At 41.2% G+C, this 19,314-nt stretch overlaps 1 protein-coding gene across 2 annotated transcripts in view; it reads left to right on the forward strand.

Annotated features, from left to right (window-relative positions):
• LOC110537150 (splicing regulator ARVCF) overlaps positions 1–18,435 on the forward strand; it is a 29,563-nt gene extending 11,128 nt beyond the window's left edge. The window contains exons 7-17 of one of the 2 annotated variants that reach the window (XM_036937147.2): positions 880–1,048; positions 6,021–6,038; positions 9,191–9,262; positions 14,833–14,960; positions 15,198–15,348; positions 15,440–15,632; positions 15,764–15,875; positions 16,024–16,111; positions 16,924–16,976; positions 17,517–17,635; positions 17,753–18,435. In XM_036937147.2, coding sequence (XP_036793042.2) covers positions 880–1,048; positions 6,021–6,038; positions 9,191–9,262; positions 14,833–14,960; positions 15,198–15,348; positions 15,440–15,632; positions 15,764–15,875; positions 16,024–16,111; positions 16,924–16,976; positions 17,517–17,609 — 1,077 coding nt within the window. In that variant the 3' untranslated portion in view covers positions 17,610–17,635; positions 17,753–18,435. The remainder of the gene's footprint in view (positions 1–879; positions 1,049–6,020; positions 6,039–9,190; positions 9,263–14,832; positions 14,961–15,197; positions 15,349–15,439; positions 15,633–15,763; positions 15,876–16,023; positions 16,112–16,923; positions 16,977–17,516; positions 17,636–17,752) is intronic. The other variant, XM_090191472.1, reaches the window with a different exon arrangement.
• Positions 18,436–19,314: the final 879 nt, after the last annotated feature.

A 19,314-nucleotide genomic window follows, 5' to 3' on the forward strand; every position in this document is an offset into this window, starting at 1 on the left:
CGAGGCTACAAAGAAAACTAATGGGACTGTAGCGACTGTGTTGACTTCCAAATCGGGGGTGTGAACTAGGTTTCTATTCAAGCGTTGATAGACATGGTAATGGCTCTATAGTATTGGAGAAAAGTTTTAAAAAACGGACCCTCCGTTACATCGTGACGTGTCATGTTGTAACGTACAGCACGCATAAAGCAACTATTTCTGTCTTACAATCTCTCTCCACCAGGTGTAGCACTTCTATCATCCTTTAAAAACAAGAAATGGACAGTGACGGGTGTAAGGGGGGGGATACCTAGTCATTTTTTTCGTCATCATTGCATGCCATCATTCTCAAAGCCGCTGTTTACTTCTAAGATCACTTTAGCGCCGCCCTAAAAACCTGATTCAAATTCGACTCAAACCTTCAAATAGGTATGTAATGACACATTATATAAACTCTTTATAGTGTTCTATTTACATTTTAGAGGCGATAAGGTGATAAGTTGGACAGATCGAGTGAAAAAAAGAAATTTTCCCACACGACATCTCTCCTTCTCACTATCACGCGTTAGTTTCACTTTCCCACCCGCCAATTTTTTTAAATACCCTACGGGGCTCATTGCCTGCTTGAATTATGCAGAAACGGGCAGTGTTAAGGTCATGTAATTAATTCTGTTGGAAAGGGGAGAAATTGTGCTTTACAATAGTATTGACATTACAGTTGATCTGGAATTATTACGTTTTTGGGGCGCTAAAATAAGGGCAATTGTACGGACCAAGGCGAGTTTACGTTACATTAACCAAAAGTATTCTGGATCACATGTGTGAATCAGATCCTCCCTATATTCTATGCATCTTCTGTCTTTGATAAACATCTGTGTTGTTTGTGCTCCTCTCTCTCAGTCAGTAGAGAACTGCGTCTGTATCCTGAGAAACCTCTCCTACCACGTCCACAAAGAGGTGCCAGGAGCGGAGCGATTTCAGGAACCCGTAGCTAATCAGGTGCCACGGTCAGGATCAGGAGGGAAGAAGAAGAATGAGGCAGACTGTTTTGGAGGGAAAAAGCCCAAGGGTCAGTTAACATTTTTTTTTTCAATGACTTTGGCAAATTTTTCAGATGTAAGTGGTATATTAAATAAACTCTGAGTACAAAACTCTTAACTGATAACACTTAATTCCCCTATCTTATGTTCAGAATCTTTGATTGTGCATTCATTGGGGTTTAGTCATTCATGCAATATCAAAGTTCTGTGAAATACCATGAGCACATTTTGTTTAGTCACCAATACATCAGATAATGTTAGGCTCAACAGTCGGTCATTTTAACTACATTTTAATATTTTAACATTTATAAAAACTTCAAAGTGTTTTATATCCAATGGTACCAGTTATATGCATATCCTGGCTTCTGTGCCTGAGTAACAGGCAGTTTACCTTGGGCATGTCAGTCAGACAGGAAGTGGAGAAAAATAGACCCTAGCCTGAAATTATGAGTGGGAAAGGGACCAAATTATTAGGGTGAGGCACATGGGATACTAACATCTTACTACACAACATAGTATTACTTTCTTAGCTATACTATACATATCTCCCTGGCAAATTACATAATTTACGCAGCAGCATACAATATATTTTTGGACTCTTGTTGTGCTGTGCTCACTTGAACAGGAATGTGGCGTGGCTGTCCTTCTTGTGGCAAGAGTTTGTCATCAAACTTTGCCATCAAAGTCTAGCATTCTCTGGATTTCAAGACAACTGGAAACAAAAACAAAAAACAAGGTCTAATCATGATGTCGGTGATCTTCAGGTTGGAGCTCTAGAAAGAGGCCAGAGTTCCCGATTTAGATGTCTGATTTGGATGACCATTCAAAACGTATTTCCCTGTCAGAGCTTGTTTTTCTCTTGAGTTCCCAGTAATCTCAGTGAAGTCTGAGATTACCTAGTTCCGAGTTTCCAGTTATTTTGAATGCGGCAGAAGTCATGCTGTATTGACAGCATGGCCAATGTATTCAACCTTTTCTGGCCCATGGTGTTGCATGTGAATCTTTATGCTTTTAAGCCTGGAAAAGAGACCCTTAAACCCAGACTTGGACCACACACCTTCTCCAATGAATAGCAGGCTAGTGATTGCTTTGCAATGCTTGCAGTTAGCCACTGATTCCTTCCAAACCACTCATTGTTGAATTTGCGATTTCCAACTTGTAGTGTAATGTTTATGTCCAATGGCCGATGAGCACCGATACAGCTGATGTCTGAAGTTTACATACACTTAGGTTGGAGTCATTAAAACTCGTTTTTCAACCACTCCACAAATTTATTGTTGACAAACTATAGTTTTGGCAAGTCTGTTAGGACATCTACTTTGTGCATAACACTAGTATTTTTTCCAACAATTGCTAACAGACAGATTATTTCACTGTATCACAATTCTAGTGGGTCAGAAGTTTACATACACTAAGTTGACTGTGCCTTTAAACAGCTTGGAAAATTCCATAAAATTATGTCATGGCTTTAGAAGCTTCTGATAAGCTAATTTACATCACTTGAGTCAATTGGAGGTATACCTGTGGATGTATTTCAAGGCCTACCTTCAAACTCAGTGCCTCTTTGCTTGACATCATGGGAAAATCCAAAGAAATCAGACAAGACCTCAGAAAAAATATTGTAGACCTCCACAAGTCTGGTTCATCCTTGGGAGCAATCTTCAAACGCCTGAAGATACAATGTTCATCTGTATAAATAATAGTACGCAAGTATAAACACCATGGACCCATGCAGCCGTCATACCACTCAGGAAGGAGACGCGTTCTGTCTCCTAGAGATGAACGTACTTTCGTGTGAAAAGTGCAAATCAATCCAAGAACAACAGCAAAGGACCTTGTGAAGATGCTGGAAGAAACAGGTACAAAAGTATCTATGTCCACAGTAAAACGAGTCCTATATCGTCATAACCGGAAAGGCCGCTCAGCAAGGAAGAAGCTACTGCTCCAAAACTGAAATAAAAAAGCCAGACTACGGTTTGTGACTGTACATGGGGACAAAGATCGTACTTTTTGGAGAAATGTCCTCTGGTCTGATGAAATAAAAATAGAACTGTTTGGCCATAATGACCATTGTTATGTTTGGTTGAAAAAGGGGGAGGCCATGAAGCACAGAGGATGGCAGCATCATGATGTGGGGGTGCTTTGCTGCAGGAGGGACTGGTGCACTTCACAAAATAGATGGCAACATGAGGGAGGAAAATTATGTGAATATATTGAAGCAACATCTCAAGACATCAGTCAGGAAGTTAGAGCTTGGTCGCAAATTGGTCTTCCAAATGGACAATGACCCCAGGCATACTTCCAAAGTCGTGGCAAAATGGCTTAAGGACAACAAAGTCAAGGTATTGGATTGGCCATCACAAAGCCCTGACCTCAATCCCATAGAAAATTTGTGGGCAGAACTGAAAAAGCGTGTGCGAGCAAGGAGGAATACAAACCTGACTCTACACCAGCTCTGTCAGGAGGAATGGGCCAAAATTCACCCAACTTATTGTGGGAAGCTTGTGCAAGGCTACCGAAACGTTTGACCCAAGTTAAACAATTTAAAGGAAATGCTCCCAAATACTAATTGAGTGTATGTAAACTTCTGACCCACTGGGAATGTGATGAAAGAAATAAAAGCTAAAATATATAATTCTCTCTACTATTATTATGACATTTCACATTCTTAAAATAAAGTGGTTATCCTAACTGACCTAAAACAGGGAATTGTTACTCTGATTATTTATTTATTTATTTCACCTTTCTTTAACCAGGTAGGCAAGTTGAGAACAAGTTCTCATTTACAATTGCGACCTGGCCAATATATAGCAAAGCAGGTCGACACATACAACAACACAGAGTCACACATGGAGTAAAACAAACATACAGTCAATAATACAGTAGAAAAATAAGTCTATATACAATGTGAGCAAGTGAGGTGAGATAAGCGAGGTAAAGGCAAAAAAAGGCCATGGTGGCGAAGTAAATACAATATAGCAAGTAAAACACTGGAATGGTTGATTTGCAGTGGAAGAATGTGCAAAGTAGAGATAGAAATAATGGGGTGCGAAAGAGCAAAATAAATAAATAAATACAGTAGGGAAAGAGGTAGTTGTTTGGGCTAAATTATAGATGGGCTATGTACAGATGCAGTCATCTGTGAGCTGCTCGGACAGCTGGTGCTTAAAGCTAGTGAGGGAGATGTGTTTCCAGTTTCAGAGATTTTTGTAGTTCGTTCCAGTCATTGGCAGCAGAGAACTGGAAAGAGAGGCGGCCAAAGGAATAATTGGTTTTGGGGGTGACCAGAGAGATATACCTGCTGACTTATAGATGACCTAGAGCCAGTGGGTTTGGCGACGAGTATGAAGCGAGGGTCAGCCAACGAGAGCGTACAGGTCACAGTGGTGGGTAGTATATGGGGCTTTGGTGACAAAACGGATGGCACTGTAATAGACTGCATCCAATTTATTGAGTAGGGTATTGGAGGCTATTTTGTAAATGACATCACCGAAGTCGAGGATTGGTAGGATGATAAGTTTTACAAGGGTATGTTTGGCAGCATGAGTGAAAGATGCTTTGTTGCGAAATAGGAAGCCAATTCTAGATTTAACTTTGAATTGGAGATGTTTGATGTGAGTCTGGAAGGAGAGTTTACAGTCTAACCAGACACCTAGGTATATTAAATGTCAGGAAGTGTGAAAAATTGAGTTTAAATGTATTTGGCTAAGGTGTATGTAAACTTCCGACTTCAACTGTACTTTTTATCTATAATTTCTCTTCATATGACAAGGACTGAAAAGGATTTGCCTCTAGACTGTTGACTTGATTCATGATGATGACTGCTTGTCTAGCTTGTTAGCTAAGATTTTGAAAGTATGATGTTGACATGATCAGTCCAATCAAAGCTTCAGTAATATAATATAACGTGATTTGATGCCATTTTATCTGTGACCAATGACCTTGAGCCTTCTTGGATGGGCACTTCTAATGTAACTCTGTGGCAGCACCCAAGGGGCTTGAATTTTCGAGCTCTCCTTGTAGACTTTGCAGTGACGTAGTGTCCTCATGAGTAACAGAACACTGAGCCAATCATGGCGCAACTAGAGAACTTTACCAATGGCTACACTCTGTATTTTCCGCTGGCTGCCCCACCACCACAGAAAGCACTGAGCTAGGCTGAAATACATGCATTTTGGAGCTGCCTTAGTCAAGAAAGCAAAAAAGAGACCATGTTTGTATGTGGCTTTATTAACTCAAAGATATTTTTTTTACATTGTTTGCAAACTGATTTGTGACACATTAATGTGTGTCACATATCATAAAAAACAGGTGGGGATGAACAGGTAGGGCTCAGAGCCCCACCTGCCCTGAATGACAGTTCACCACTGTTCAAGATCACCTTTTCTATGTGACTTGTCAACTGATACAGTATTTACTGTCTCTCTGCTTACAGTGTATCAATGAAATCAGATAATGAATGGAAAACAGCATATTGTTATACATACAACCCAGGTATTTCAGCAGTGCATTGTACACTACAATATAATTCCAAATGGTAGCACATGAGTGACTCTTTCCATTTTGTCCTATTGAAGCACACTGGCTGATCAAGAATGATCATGCAGTAATTAAGGCCACATCCAGTTCATTGTATTGTTAACAAACGACAAGAAAATCATATACAAAGTTAAGTGAATATTGCATTTTGAAAAGCAGATAGATTAAATATGTATCCAAATGAAAAGGTGCAGCGAACAAGTGCCTTTGTGAATTTGTTTGTTGTACTCGGTCAATTGAAAATGTGCTTAGAGTTTCTAAAAATGAGCCATTTTGATGATCTGTTAAGATTTTTGTGCTTAGAGTTGTGAAATGTACCACATACTTTGGCAAGCATGTAATAGGTGTAGAATTGGGTGATTTCTGGTGTGTCGTTTGTATTGCTGTAATGCTATATTTGCCATTTGAAAATGTCTTCCTTATTTGTCTTTTGATTTGTTTCCTTCCATCACCATTCACAAGAGGAGTGGTTCAATCAAAGTAAGTCTGTCTAAATAAATGAATTATATTTGACAATCAAAAAATGTAGTTTAATTCCAAAACGCTATATATGTATATATTTTCAAAAATGTTGGTAAAATAAATTATGAAAGAGATTGGTGTGTTTTCTCACTATCTAACTATGGCTACACTCGCATTAACATCTGCTAACCATGTGTATGTGACAAATAAAAATTAGATTTGGCATGGTATTGTTCAATGACAGACATGTATTTGTTTAAAATCTATTACTTGGTTTCATTTCAGAGAGACAAATAATACTATATATCTGCCTCACTCTCAGAGAAATAAGTTGTATTTCTAGGTTTTACACAGTTAAATAATAAATAACTACATTTTTAATGAAGAAATTTACAAATTATATATTTATCAAGCAAGTGTAGACCTTACAGTGAAATGCTTACTTACAAGGACTTAACCAACAATGTAGTTTTCAGAAGAAATACCAAAACAATAAGAAATAAAAGTACAAATAATTAAAGAGCAAATAGGGGCAATGCAAATAGACTGGGTAGCCATTTGATTAGATGTTCAAGAGTCTTATGGCTTGGGGGTAGAAGCTGTTTAGAAGCCTCTTGGACCTAGATTTGGCGCTCCGGTACCACTTGCCTTGTGGTAGCAGAGAGAACAGTCTATGACTAGGGTGGCAGGAGTCTTTGACAATTTTTAGGGCCTTCCTCTGACACAGACTGGTATAGAGGTCCTGGATGGCAGTAAGCTTCGCCCCAGTGATGTACTGTGCCTTACGCACTACCCTCTGTAGTGACGTGCGATCAGCAGTTGCCCTTCCAGGCAGTGATGCAACCCGTCAGGATGCTCTCGATGGTGCAGCTGTAGAATGTTTTGAGGATCTGAGGACCCATGCCAAATAATTTCAGTCTCCTGGGGGGGAAATAGGTTTTGTTGTGCCCTCTTCACGACTGTCTTGGTGTGCTTGGACCATGTTAGTTTGTTGGTGATGTAGACGCCAAGGAACTTGAAGCTCTCAACCTGCTCCACTACAGCCACGTCGATGAGAATGGGGGCATGCTCGGCCCTCCATTTCCTGTAGTCCAAAATAATTTCCTTTGTCTTGATCACATTGAGGGAGAGGTTGTTATCCTTGCACCACATGGTCAGGTCTCTGACCTCCTCCCTATAGGCTGTCTCGTCGTTGTCAGTGATCAGGCCATCGGCAAACTTAATGATGGTGTTGGAGTTGCTCCCTATAGGCTGTCTCGTCATTGTCGGTGATCAGGCCATCGGCAAACTTAATGATGGTGTTGGAGTTGTGCCTGGCCGTGCAGTCATGAGTGAACAGGGAGTACAGGAGGGGACTGAGCACGCACCCCTGAGGGGCCCCCGTGTTGAGGATCAGCGTGGCTGATGTGTTGTTACCTACCCTTACCACCTAGGGGCGACCTATCAGGAAGTCCAGGATCCAGTTGCAGAGGGACCTGTTTAGTCTCAGGGTCCTTAGCTCAGTGATGAGCTTTGAGGGCACAACTCCAACACCATCATTAAGTTTGCTGATGACACAACAGTGGTCTGATCACCGACAATGACGAGACAGCCTATAGGGAGGTCAGAGACATGACCGTGTGGTGACATCAATATAATAATTTGTTAAAAAAAATGTCAATACAGTAACATGAAGCTCTTATCGACTGACTCTTTAGTCCAGGGGTTCCCAAACTGTTTCACTCAGGCCCCCCTTCCACCGTTGGGGAACATCCCTTGCCCACCCTGCACGCCACATCTATTTCTATGGGCACAAGCACTGTTCATGACATAAACTGTTCAGGTTTGAAGCATATTTGAAGCAATTTTGCACTTTGTCATGGAGTGCAGAAGATATTTTGCAGTTTTAAAGCTAATGTTCTTGCAATTCTATGCATTTTGCCATTTCTAATGTGTATTCATGTGATGTTTGAGTGACTCAAAAAATACGACATGATTCAGGGATTCTGGATTCCCACAGATTGAGAACCACAGTTCTAGTTCATTATGATTGCTTTGCCTGTTTGATGGTTAGTCAGAAAGCGTAGCAGGATTTCGTATAAGTGTCCAATTAGTGTCCCACTCCTTGAAAGCGGCAGCTCTAGCCTTTAGCTCAGTGCGGATGTTGCCTGTAATCCATGGCCTCTTGTTGGGATATGTACGTACAGTCACTGTGGGGCCGACGTTGTCGATGCACTTATTAATGAAGCTGGTGACAGATGTGGGAAACTCCTCAATGCCATTGGATGAATCGTTGAATGTATTCCATATTCCATAGAGCAGGGTTCCCCAACTGGCAGCAATTTTATTTGTCCCCCCAAAGTTTTCAGAGCAAAAAAAAAAATGATTTAATTGTTGGACCTAAAATATTGTAAAAACTCTAGCATATCAGCTCTGAGTGATTTTCATTTAGGAAATCTGTATTACCACATATGTGCAACTATGGGGCTTCTTGTGATTAATTTGCAGTCTACAAATTATTTGTAATTATATTCTGGCCCCCTGACCTTCCGTTCAAGAAAAAAAAATCAGCCCGCAGCTGAATTTAGTTGATGATCCCAGCCATAGAGTTATGTTCAGATTTGCCAAATGGAGGGCGAGGGAGAGCTTTGTATGCATCTCTGTGTGTGGAGTAAAGATGATCTACAGTTTTTTTTTGCCTCTAGCTGCACGGTGACATACGGGTAGAAATGAGGTACAACGGATTTCAGTTTTCAAAAACAACATTTTCATTCACATCTAAAATCAATGAATAAAAAATCAGAAAACAGTAATATTTTACACACGCATGAAGGTACTCATAAGCAATCAATTCTGATGAAAAAAAACACAAATGTAAAAAATTGGTGCATATAGCGTTTTGGAAATAAATTCTTCAAATACATAATAATGTTCAGTCAACTATGATACTCCAGGACCTCTTCTCTGTGGTTGCTTGCCCTGTTGTCTACCTCAAGTCTTGAGCTTCAATGGAAGACCTTGGTATTTCTGACTCATTATCATCGTCATGTCTTTATACACTTCCCATGTTTTGATATTTCCTATTTACTGTGTGTCATACCTTGAGATTTCAATTGTGCTTTTTGCTAACCACGGTGTGTGTGTTTGTGTGTGTCTGTGTGTGCGTGCCTGCGTGTGTGTATTTTGTCTAGGCTGGAGAAACGGACCAGGTGACAAAAAATATGGTACACTGGATTTACCCAAACGCACACAACCAACGAAAGGTAAATATGTAGCATCTTTAGTGATCTGTGGATCTGCATTCCAAAGACCTACAGTGTGGAAAGCCTTAACCTTGGCATCTATAAAATGTATTGTGCATGATGTAGAATAGTTCCCAATGTGTTATAATGTCAAGAAGTGACTGGATTGTATGGGAACCAATCAGACACAAAAGTAGACCGTCTGAATGCTTTGATAGAACCACATGGTCCATACAAATGCTGTATGTCAGTTACTGTATGAGTACAATACAATATGGAATAGCTTGATGTGGTTTCTGTGGTTGCAGTACCTTCAGAAAGTATTCATACCCAAATCAAATCAAATTTGATTTGTCACATACACATGGTTAGCAGATGTTAATGCCAGTGTAGCGAAATGCTTGTGCTTTTAGTTCCGACCATGCAGTAATATCTAACCTAACAATTTCACAACAACTACCTTATACACACAGGTGTAAAGGAATGAATAAGAATATGTACATAAAAATATATAAATGAGTGATGACCGAACGACATAGGCAAAATGCAGGTATAGAGTACAGTATATACATATGAGGTGAGTAATGTAGGGTATGTAAACATTATATAAAGTGGCATTGTTTAAAGTGGCTAGTGATACATTTATTACATACATTTTTCCATTATTAAAGCGGCTAGAGTTGAGTCAGTATGTTGGCAGCAGCCACTCAATGTTAGTGATGCCTGTTTAACAGTCTGATGGCCTTGAGACAGAAGCTGTTTTTCAGTCTCTCGGTCCCCGCTTTGATGGACCTCGATTGTGCATCTGTAAAAGTTTGTGAGTGGTTTTGGTGACAAGACAAATTTCTTCAGCCTCCTAAGGTTGAAGAGGCGCTGCTGCTCCTTCTTCACCACGCTGTCTGTGTGGGTGGACCATTTCAGTTTGTCCGTGATGTGTAAGCCGAGGAACTTAAAACTTTACACCCTCTCCACTATTGTCCCGTCGATGTGGATAGGGGGCTGCTCCCTCTGCTGTTTCCTGAAGTCCATGATCATCTCCTTTGTTTTGTTGACATCGAGTATGAGGTTACTTTCCTGACAGCACACTCTGAGGGCCCTCACCTCCTCCCTGTAGGCCGTCTCGTCGTTGTTGGTAATCAAGCCTACCACTGTAGTGTCATCTGCAAACTTGATGATTGAGTTGGAGGCATGCATGGCCACGCAGTCCTGGGTGAACAGGGAGTTCAGGAGAGGGATGAGAACGCACCCTTGTGGGGCCCCAGTGTTGAGGATCAGCGGGGTGGAGATGTTGTTACCTACCCTCACCACCTGGGGGAGGCCCGTCAGGAAGTCCAGTACCAAGTTGCACAGGGCGGGGTCGAGAACCAGGGTCTCGAGCTTAATGACGAGTTTGGAGGGTACTATGGTGTTAAATGCTGAGCTGCAGTTGATGAACAGTATTATTACATAGATATTCCTCTTGTCCAGATGGGTTAGGGAAGTGTGCAGTGTGATGCGATTGCGTCGTCTGTGGACCTATTGGGGTAGTAAGCAAATTGGAGTGGGTCTAGGGTGTCAGGTAGGGTGGAGGTGATATGGTCCCTGACTAGTCTCTCAAAGCACTTCATGATGACGGAAGTGAGTGCTACGGGTCGGTAGTCGTTTAGCTCAGTTACCTTAGCTTTCTTGGGAGCAGGAACAATGGTGGCCCTCTTCAAGCATGTGGGAACAGCAGACTGGGATAAGGATTAATTGAATATGTCCGTAAACACACCAGCCAGCTGGTCTCCGCATGCTCTGAGGACGCGGCTGGGGATGCCGTCTGGGCCTGCAGCCTTGCGAGGGTTAACACGTTTAAATGTTTTACTCACGTTGGCTGCAGTGAAGGAGAGCCCGCAGGTTTTGGTAGCGGGCCGTGTCAGTGGCACTATATTGTCCTCAAAGCGAGCAAATAAGTTGTTTAGTTTGTCTGGGAGCAAGACATCGTGGTCCGCGACAGCAAGACATTGTGGTCCGCGACGGGGCTGGTTTTTATTTTGTAGTCAGTGATTGACTGTAGACATTGCCACATACATGTCTCTATACTGACGCTTAGCTTGTTTGATTGCCTTGCGGAGGGAATAGCTACACTGTTGGTATTCGGTCATGTTTCCGGTCACCTTGCCCTGATTAAAAGCAGTGGTTTGCGCTTTCAGTTTTGCGCGAATGATGCCATCAATCCATGTTTCTGGTTGAGGAATGTTTTAATAGACGCTGTGGGTACAACATCACCGATGCACTTGCTAATAAACTCGGTCACCGAATCAGTGTATTCATCAATGTTGTTGTTGGAAGCTATGAGGAACATAATCCAGTCCAAGTGATCGAAGCGATCTTGAAGCGTGGAATCCAATTGGTTGGACCAGCTTTGAACAGACCTGAGCGCAGGTGCTTTCTGTTTTAGTTTCTGTCTATAGGCTGGGAGCAACAAAATGGAGTCGTGGTCAGCTGTTGTGTTACAGCCTGAATTCAAAATGGATTAAATTGTTGTTGTTTTTCCCCTCACCCCTCGACACACAGTACTCCATAATGACAAAGTGAAAACATGTTTTTAGAAATGTTTGCAAATGTATTTATTTACATAAGTATTCACACCCCAGAGACAATATATGTTGGAATCACCTTTGGCAGCGATTACCAATGTAAGTCTTTCTGGGTAAATCTAAGAGCTTTGCATACCTGGATTAAACAATATTTGCACATTCTATTTAAAAGTCTTCAAGCTCTGTCAAGTTGGTTATTGATCATTGCTAGACAGCCATTTCCAAGTCTTTCCATAGATTTTCAAGCTGATTTTAAGTAAAAACTGTAACTACGCCACGCGGTAACATTCAAAGTAATCTTGGTAAGCAACTCCAGTGGCCTTGTGTTTTAGGTTATTGTCCTGCTGAAAGGTGAATTTATCTCCCAGTGTCTGTTGGAAAGCAGACTGAACCAGCTTTTCCTCTAGAATTCTGCCTGTGCATAGCCCTATTCCGTTTATTTTTATCCTAAAAAACTCCCTAGTTCTTGCCGATGACAAGCATACCCATAACATGATGCAACCACTACTTGAAAATATGTAGAGTGGTACTGTAATGTATTGTGTTTGCCACATTTATTGAAGTTTTACAGTATTGTATTGTCTTATTGCAAACAGGATTCATTTTGGGAATATTTTTATTCTGTACAGGCTTCCTTCTTTTCACTCTACCATTTGGGTTAGTATTGTGGAGTAACTACAATGTTGTTGATCCATTGACAGTTTTCTCCTATCACAGTCATTAAACTCTGTGACTGTTTTAAAAGTGACCATTGGCCTCATGGTGAAATCTCTGAGCAGTTTCCTTCCTCTCAGGCAATTGAGTTAGGAAGGATGCCTGTATCTTTGTAGTGACTGGGTGTATTGATACACCATCCAAAGTGTAATTAATAACTTTGCATTGTTCAATGTCTGCTTTTTTTTTTTACCCATCTACCAATAGGTGCCCTTCTTTGCGAGGCATTGGAAAACCTCCCTGGTCTTTGTGGTTGAATCTGATTTTGAAATTCACAGATAATTGTATGTGTGGGGTACAGAGATGAGGTAGTTATTCAAAAGTAATGTTAAACACTATTATTGCACACAGAGTGAGTCCATGCAACTTATGTGTTAAGCACATTTTTACTCCTGAACTTATTTAGGATTGCCATAACAAAGGGGTTGAATAGTTATTGACTCAAGACATTTTAGCTTTTAATTTTTATTAATTTAAAAAATGTCTGAAAACAGAATTCCACATTGACATTGTAGGGAATTGTCTGAAAGCCAGTGACACAAATCTCAATTTAATCCATTTTAAATTCAGGCTGTAACACAAAGTCAAGGGGTGTGAATACTTTCTGAACGCCTTATGTAGTGTTTGTATGTGCTTTTGTGTTTGAGGTGGGGGGAGGGAGGGAGGGGTGTGAACAGCTATTATAGGTTATATTCAGCATCAAATGAAGTGAGGATTTTAAGTATTTTGTGTCATGATGTGATTATAAGGCACTATGGCTTTTTTTTCTTTTTTTGTGTATGAAATATAATGTGTGATTTATGCAGGCATGTGTGATATCCCAGACTGTTGATAAGATTCTATACTAGTCATTGACATTCAGAAGATCAGACAGAAGATGACACCTTAGGAAAGAAGAGAGTTAGAACTGAATTGATTATACAACTCACTTCTTTATGACGTTGACATCATCGCAGCAGCTCTGCCGCTGTGGTTTGAATATGTTCAGATACATACATATTTTTAAGTGAAACACAATGTAAGGCAAGATATTTAAAAAATCCCTTAGCATTGTAGATGTCTTCTGATGTAGAAGTCGACAGGTTCAAATGGAAAGTTCGGTCATGGCCCACCAGAGCCCATCTGAGTGTGTATGAGGATTACTGATGACACTGGGTAGCCATCCAGGTAGCACAAGTCTATACCCTCAACAGAACCTGTGCGTCCAGATGTAGAGCCTTCCCGCGCTCCTGCCAGAGGATGCAATCCTTGTGATAATCAGGTTACAAGCCCATGTAAGGATTAGACGGCATGTAAGCCTCGCAGCCAGCAGCAGCTTCCCAGCAGCTTCAGCTGGCTGAATATGGATGGAAAGCATCTGGAAGACAGCTTGTAACAGAGTTCCTGTGTATTTTCACTCCTTATGTACTCTAGCCAGGCTGCTGGGGATGTGGGTATAGCTAGAAGCCTCTCACTCCAGTAAAATAGTAGTCTGTGAATGAATATGGCTGAAGTTAGTGGGGGATACCGTATGTACACAGATGGATTTGTTAGCGGAGAAGAGCTCTGTGAGAGCTGATAAGATGTGGAGCCTACAGCATTCAGTTGTTAATAATAGAATAGACATCCATGTTTACATGCTGTGTGGGTGTTTGTACAAAATGAAAGTTAGGAAAACATTTTGTAATTTCAAGCACAGTCCAAATCCCGTAGCCAGGCAGAACATTCCTTCAACATAAAACCAGTGTGAATATTGAATTTGCGCACACACAAGCATGGCTGAGCTTTTAATTGGGATTATTATCTATTTTGTGTACATTATATATTCTTTCTGAAATACTAATCCAATGATAATTTTGTGCTTCATAGTCTGACTTTGCGCTTCATAGCCTATTCTCTAGAGGAGGCATCTGATAGATGGTAAATATTTGCCCCTTGTCTTGCAGTGATCTGTTCATGGTTCTGGACCATAAAACCATGACTATGAAAGAAGAGGTGTTTTGAGATTTTGTCTTTGATGTCATAGGAAACAACTATTGCATTTTTTTTATCATCCTGCGCTAAATTTTCACACTTCCGCCTAAAAACTCCAAGCTGTCAGAAAAAGTATACTCTACCACTTCATAGAAGAAACAGTAGGGTGCAAGTCGTCAGTTCTATCACATCGTTTTTTCACTATGAAGTCTGAACTGTGCTAGCTTTATAAGCGCTATATGTGCTGTTTGGTTGCTGATTGGTGGCTTGAGAATCCACTGTGTCTCATCATATCAGTTCCAATGTGTATGAGAGTTCTCTACTGGTTGCAGATGTGCTGTTTCTCTCCCTCTTTCTCTGTAGGTCTGGAGCTGCTGTACCAGCCAGAGGTGGTGAGGCTGTACCTGTCTCTCCTCACTCGCAGTCAAAACCACAACACCCTGGAGGCAGCAGCCGGAGCTCTGCAGAACCTTGCTGCAGGTCACTGGGCTGTGAGTGAAGTGCAAAGGGGGAGAAGTTGATCTGAGGCTGTGGGAGAACAGAATATTTTTTTCTCATCCCCTCTCTACCCCCCCCCCCCTCTCTGTGTGATGGGTGTAATGAAATTAGGTTGAAAAGCTAGCATGTATATAAAAGTATGATGTGTGAATCCTCACAAGTAGCACAATAGGGGTGTGCAATTTATACATGACATCCTTCTATTATTCTCTCTCTGTGCCTTTTCTCAGTGGTCCAGTTACATCCGGGCCACAGTTAGGAAGGAGAAAGGTCTGCCTGTCCTGGTGGAGCTACTGCGTTCAGATGGTGATAAAGTGGTCCGGGCTGTAGCTATTGCTCTACGCAACCTGGCCATAGATCGACGGAACAAAGACCTCATAGGTACATGCACATAAACACGTATGCACACATCAATGCATGCACACACACACACACACACACACGATACATAATTTTACCCTTTGCCCCATAGGAAGCTATGCCATGAGGGACCTGGTCAGTAACCTGCCCAGTGGTCAGCAGCGACCAGCCAAGAACCTGGAAGGGGACACAGTGGTGGCCATTCTGAACACTATCCATGAGATCATCTCAGACAGCCCTGAGAATGCCCGTGGTCTCATACAGGGTCACGGCATCCAGAAACTGGTGGCCATCAACAAGACAAGGTAGATTATCATAGCATAGTATCTTTGGTGTTGGTTATGGGAGATGCTTTCAATTGGCGAGATGCTCAGTTCACCGTGTTGTACTCTCTCCTTTATGCTAGCTCTGGTTTATTCTGTTGTTTCTTTGCTAGCCAATCTGTGCGGGAGACCAAAGCAGCATCTCATGTCCTACAGACAGTGTGGGCCTACAAGGACCTGAGAAATAGCCTCTATAAGGGAGGCTGGAACAAGAGCCACTTTAAGGTTTCACATGGCATGCTGTAGAAGGCTGTATTCCCCATTCACTACACAGTCCAAATGGGTTGCACAAACACAGTCTGATATTGAGCACTGTATGGGACACAATTAGTTCATAATGGCATACTGAGTCTTCTTTCTTTTTTACCTTCAGTCAACCACTAGTGGAATACCCAAAAAAACTAAGAGCGGAAAGGCAGCCTATGATGACATCACACTCCCTCTGATGGAGAAAAACCAAGGTCAGCATGAGACTGTAGCTTCAGCATAAGTGTGTGTGTGTGTGTGTGTGTGTAGGGAGATTGACATTGAAATTGGAAGTCTATCCATTCCTGAAGACATCGGGAAATGTCTTCAAAATCGGCCACTAGGGGCAACAGTGAGCGCTATTACTATCAAGTAGACTTGAGTAATCCCATGACTCTGGATCAGGTTAGTTGTTTGATCCCAGTCGTGGACACTGTTTTTTGTCATATCCCAAACAATAACCTTTACCTTAACCATTTGGAATGAGTGCCTAAACTTTACCCTTAACTCCGGTTTGGAGAAATGGAACATACAGGGCAGCAGGAGTCAACCCAGGGATTCAAAAACACTTCAATATTTGATCTTTGGAGCAAATTCGAAATTTTCCTCATTTAGAGAACGTGGATGAATGTCTAATTCTGCAGTGAGACTGTGAGAACTTGTTGAAAGTGTGTGTGTTCATGCAGATGTAGGATCTTCATTTGAGCCAGTTTTCTACAGTAGGAAAATAATCCTGCAGCCAGAGGACATTTGGATTATTATGTGGATTGCAATGAATGGACATTTGTCTGTGTTTCTTTAGGGCAAATCAATTCTGAAATTTCAAAGTGGAAATTACAAACTTAAATTTTATAAGCCTTTTTAAAACTCAAATACACTACAAGTTTACATTTCCTGCTGTGCAGGAAAATTGTCAGAAACAAAAGAGTGATTAAATGAAGATCCTACATCTGTGTGTGAGCCTGTTTCTTGTCATTTGAACACAAAATGACCTTTGTTTATTGTATCCTGTCTGTTTTTCCCACAGATGGATACTCCACCGTGGAGCAGAGTGACAGAGTGGGTGATGGGTTACTCCAGGTCAGTAACACGGTACATATGAGCTCCTTACTATACCTAAGGTCAGGAGTTTTTCAATGGTGACTCACAAGATTTTAAGGGCCAGCGCAGTGAAAAATGTGATTTTCTTGTGTTTTATATCTATTTCCACACTATGAGGTTGGAATAACACTGTTGTAGTTCCATTTTATTGTAAGAGCTGTTTTAAAAGACTGAAAGTCCTACCAGTTTTGGTGGGATGGAGGTTTGGCTTGCCTAGTGACATCACCAGAAGGTAAATTAGTTAGACCAATAAGAAAGAGTTCTAAACCTCTCTGCTAATAACAGCTATTTTTCAGTTTCCCCACTCAGACCACTCCCAGACAATCCTAACAAAATTGTTCCTTGAGAAATGGCTCTTTACTAAGAAGCTATTTTTGTGTTTTTTTGTGTTTTTTTTTACAATTTTAATTGAAAACAATCACAGTGTGGTACTTACCTGTTACTCATAAATGATTTGATATTGAGATACAAACAGCCGCATTGGACCTTTAACTAAATAATGGTTCTATTTTGTTGCAGAGTATCCCAGAAAGGAAGCACTTCATCAGGGCTGGAAGGCCTGCGGTGGGTCTGGTGGAACGCAAACCTCCACCCCTCGATTCCTGGGTCTGAGGTTGGCAGAAGGGATTATAGCGCAGGTAAATTACATTTCACTTAACCATTTTAGGATTGATGTTATACACATGTTCATTGCTTTTGCTATTGGGGGAGTCATAGATTACGAAAAAATGTATCATTGTTCTTTTTCTTTACAGGAGACGTGGCAGTAAAAGAGCAAGTGGAACATCAACATTTGTGGAGGTCATTGTGGTGTTTATTCTTTAGACAGACTTTCTGTAGGTCAATTCACCATTCAGGACAACATGGTTATTCTCCCGCCAGAAAATCAGAATGGAGTGAATATAGGATCTTACATTTACATGTTCAAAGTGTTATTCAAACTCTGGCTGTAGTTGAACATAACCTCTACTATATTTGATACTTACTGGACAGTGGGATGAGTGGAGTGACACAGCTGAATGTAGTGCAGGATGAAAAACACAATACTAACACTTTCTATGAAATTAGGATTTGTCAAAACAATTTTTTTTCTTGACCTGCCTTTTCCTCCAGTATTTCCATACTGTGTTGTTTCACTCCTGCAAATTGTGCATTACTTTCATGTGAGAGACAAGTTGGAAATGGGATTGTAAATGTGTAATAAAATATTCATATTCTAAATGAAGGCATTTATATTGTAATATTCATGTTATTTATTAACAGTTGTGAACGTTATCTTGTAACCAAAAATGGAATGGATACGTTAACATTATACACTACCAAGTAATAGTGCCATTTTATCAGGAGCTGACATGATGAACTTGCTATATGCAGTGTTTGTTCTTGCATCGCGATGTTGAACTGAAAATGTAAGCAAATAAAATCCATAATTTCTCAATGTTGTATGGACTTAAATTTATCATATTTGTTCTCGTCTTTTTCTATTAGGACAAGGGCCTGTGTATTCCACATACAGTTTAATAGGGAATGTATCATTGACGCAGCATGTTGCTTAGCAGTTGTCCTGTGGTTATTTTACTTTCAGCATTATTTTACTTTCAGTATTGATCGCTGTCTTGCTAAACTACAGTGCTTGGAACAGAGACGAGAAACACGAACGAAATGAAGGGTGTGTTCGGAGTGCGCTTTCGTAAATTCAGAGCATTGTCAGATTGTCCGTTCATAAATTCAGGCCGAGAAGTGACTGTTGACGTGTGCAGTGCATCCCTGGTTCGCGCCCTGGTCGGGGCGAGGGGTAAAGTCTCCAGCATTATTAGTTAGCTAATCTCGAACCGTTCAACCCGGCAGTCAAGCACCTGTAACAGTATAGACTTTACCCCTCGCCCCGACCAGGGCGCTAACCAGGGATGCACTGCACACGTCAACAGTCACCCTCGAAGCATCGTTACCCATTGCTTCACAAAAGCCGCGGCTCTTGCAGAGCAAGGGGAACCATTACTTCAAGGTCTCAGAGCATGTGACGTCACCGATTGAAACGCCAGTGGCGCGCCACTAGCGCGCGCCACTAGCGCGCATCACCGCTAACTAGCTAGCCATTTCACACCCAAGCTAACTGCCTAAAGTTGGCTAGCTTACTAGCCACTTACAGTCAAGTGAGAAAACACCTTACTCTGAACATTTTATGCCCTAGCAGAGATGGTGTTTTCATGTTATCTAGAGCGTTAGTGACTAACTGTGCTGCTGGCAACAATTTAATTACTTTTTTGTCACATTTACTGACACCGGTCATATTCAATGGGTGTTTCGAGTTCATAAA

The sequence above is a fragment of the Oncorhynchus mykiss genome, chromosome 12, assembly GCF_057628025.1.
Source record: "Oncorhynchus mykiss isolate SJ-2025 chromosome 12, ASM5762802v1, whole genome shotgun sequence".
NCBI classification, from domain to species: domain Eukaryota; kingdom Metazoa; phylum Chordata; class Actinopteri; order Salmoniformes; family Salmonidae; genus Oncorhynchus; species Oncorhynchus mykiss.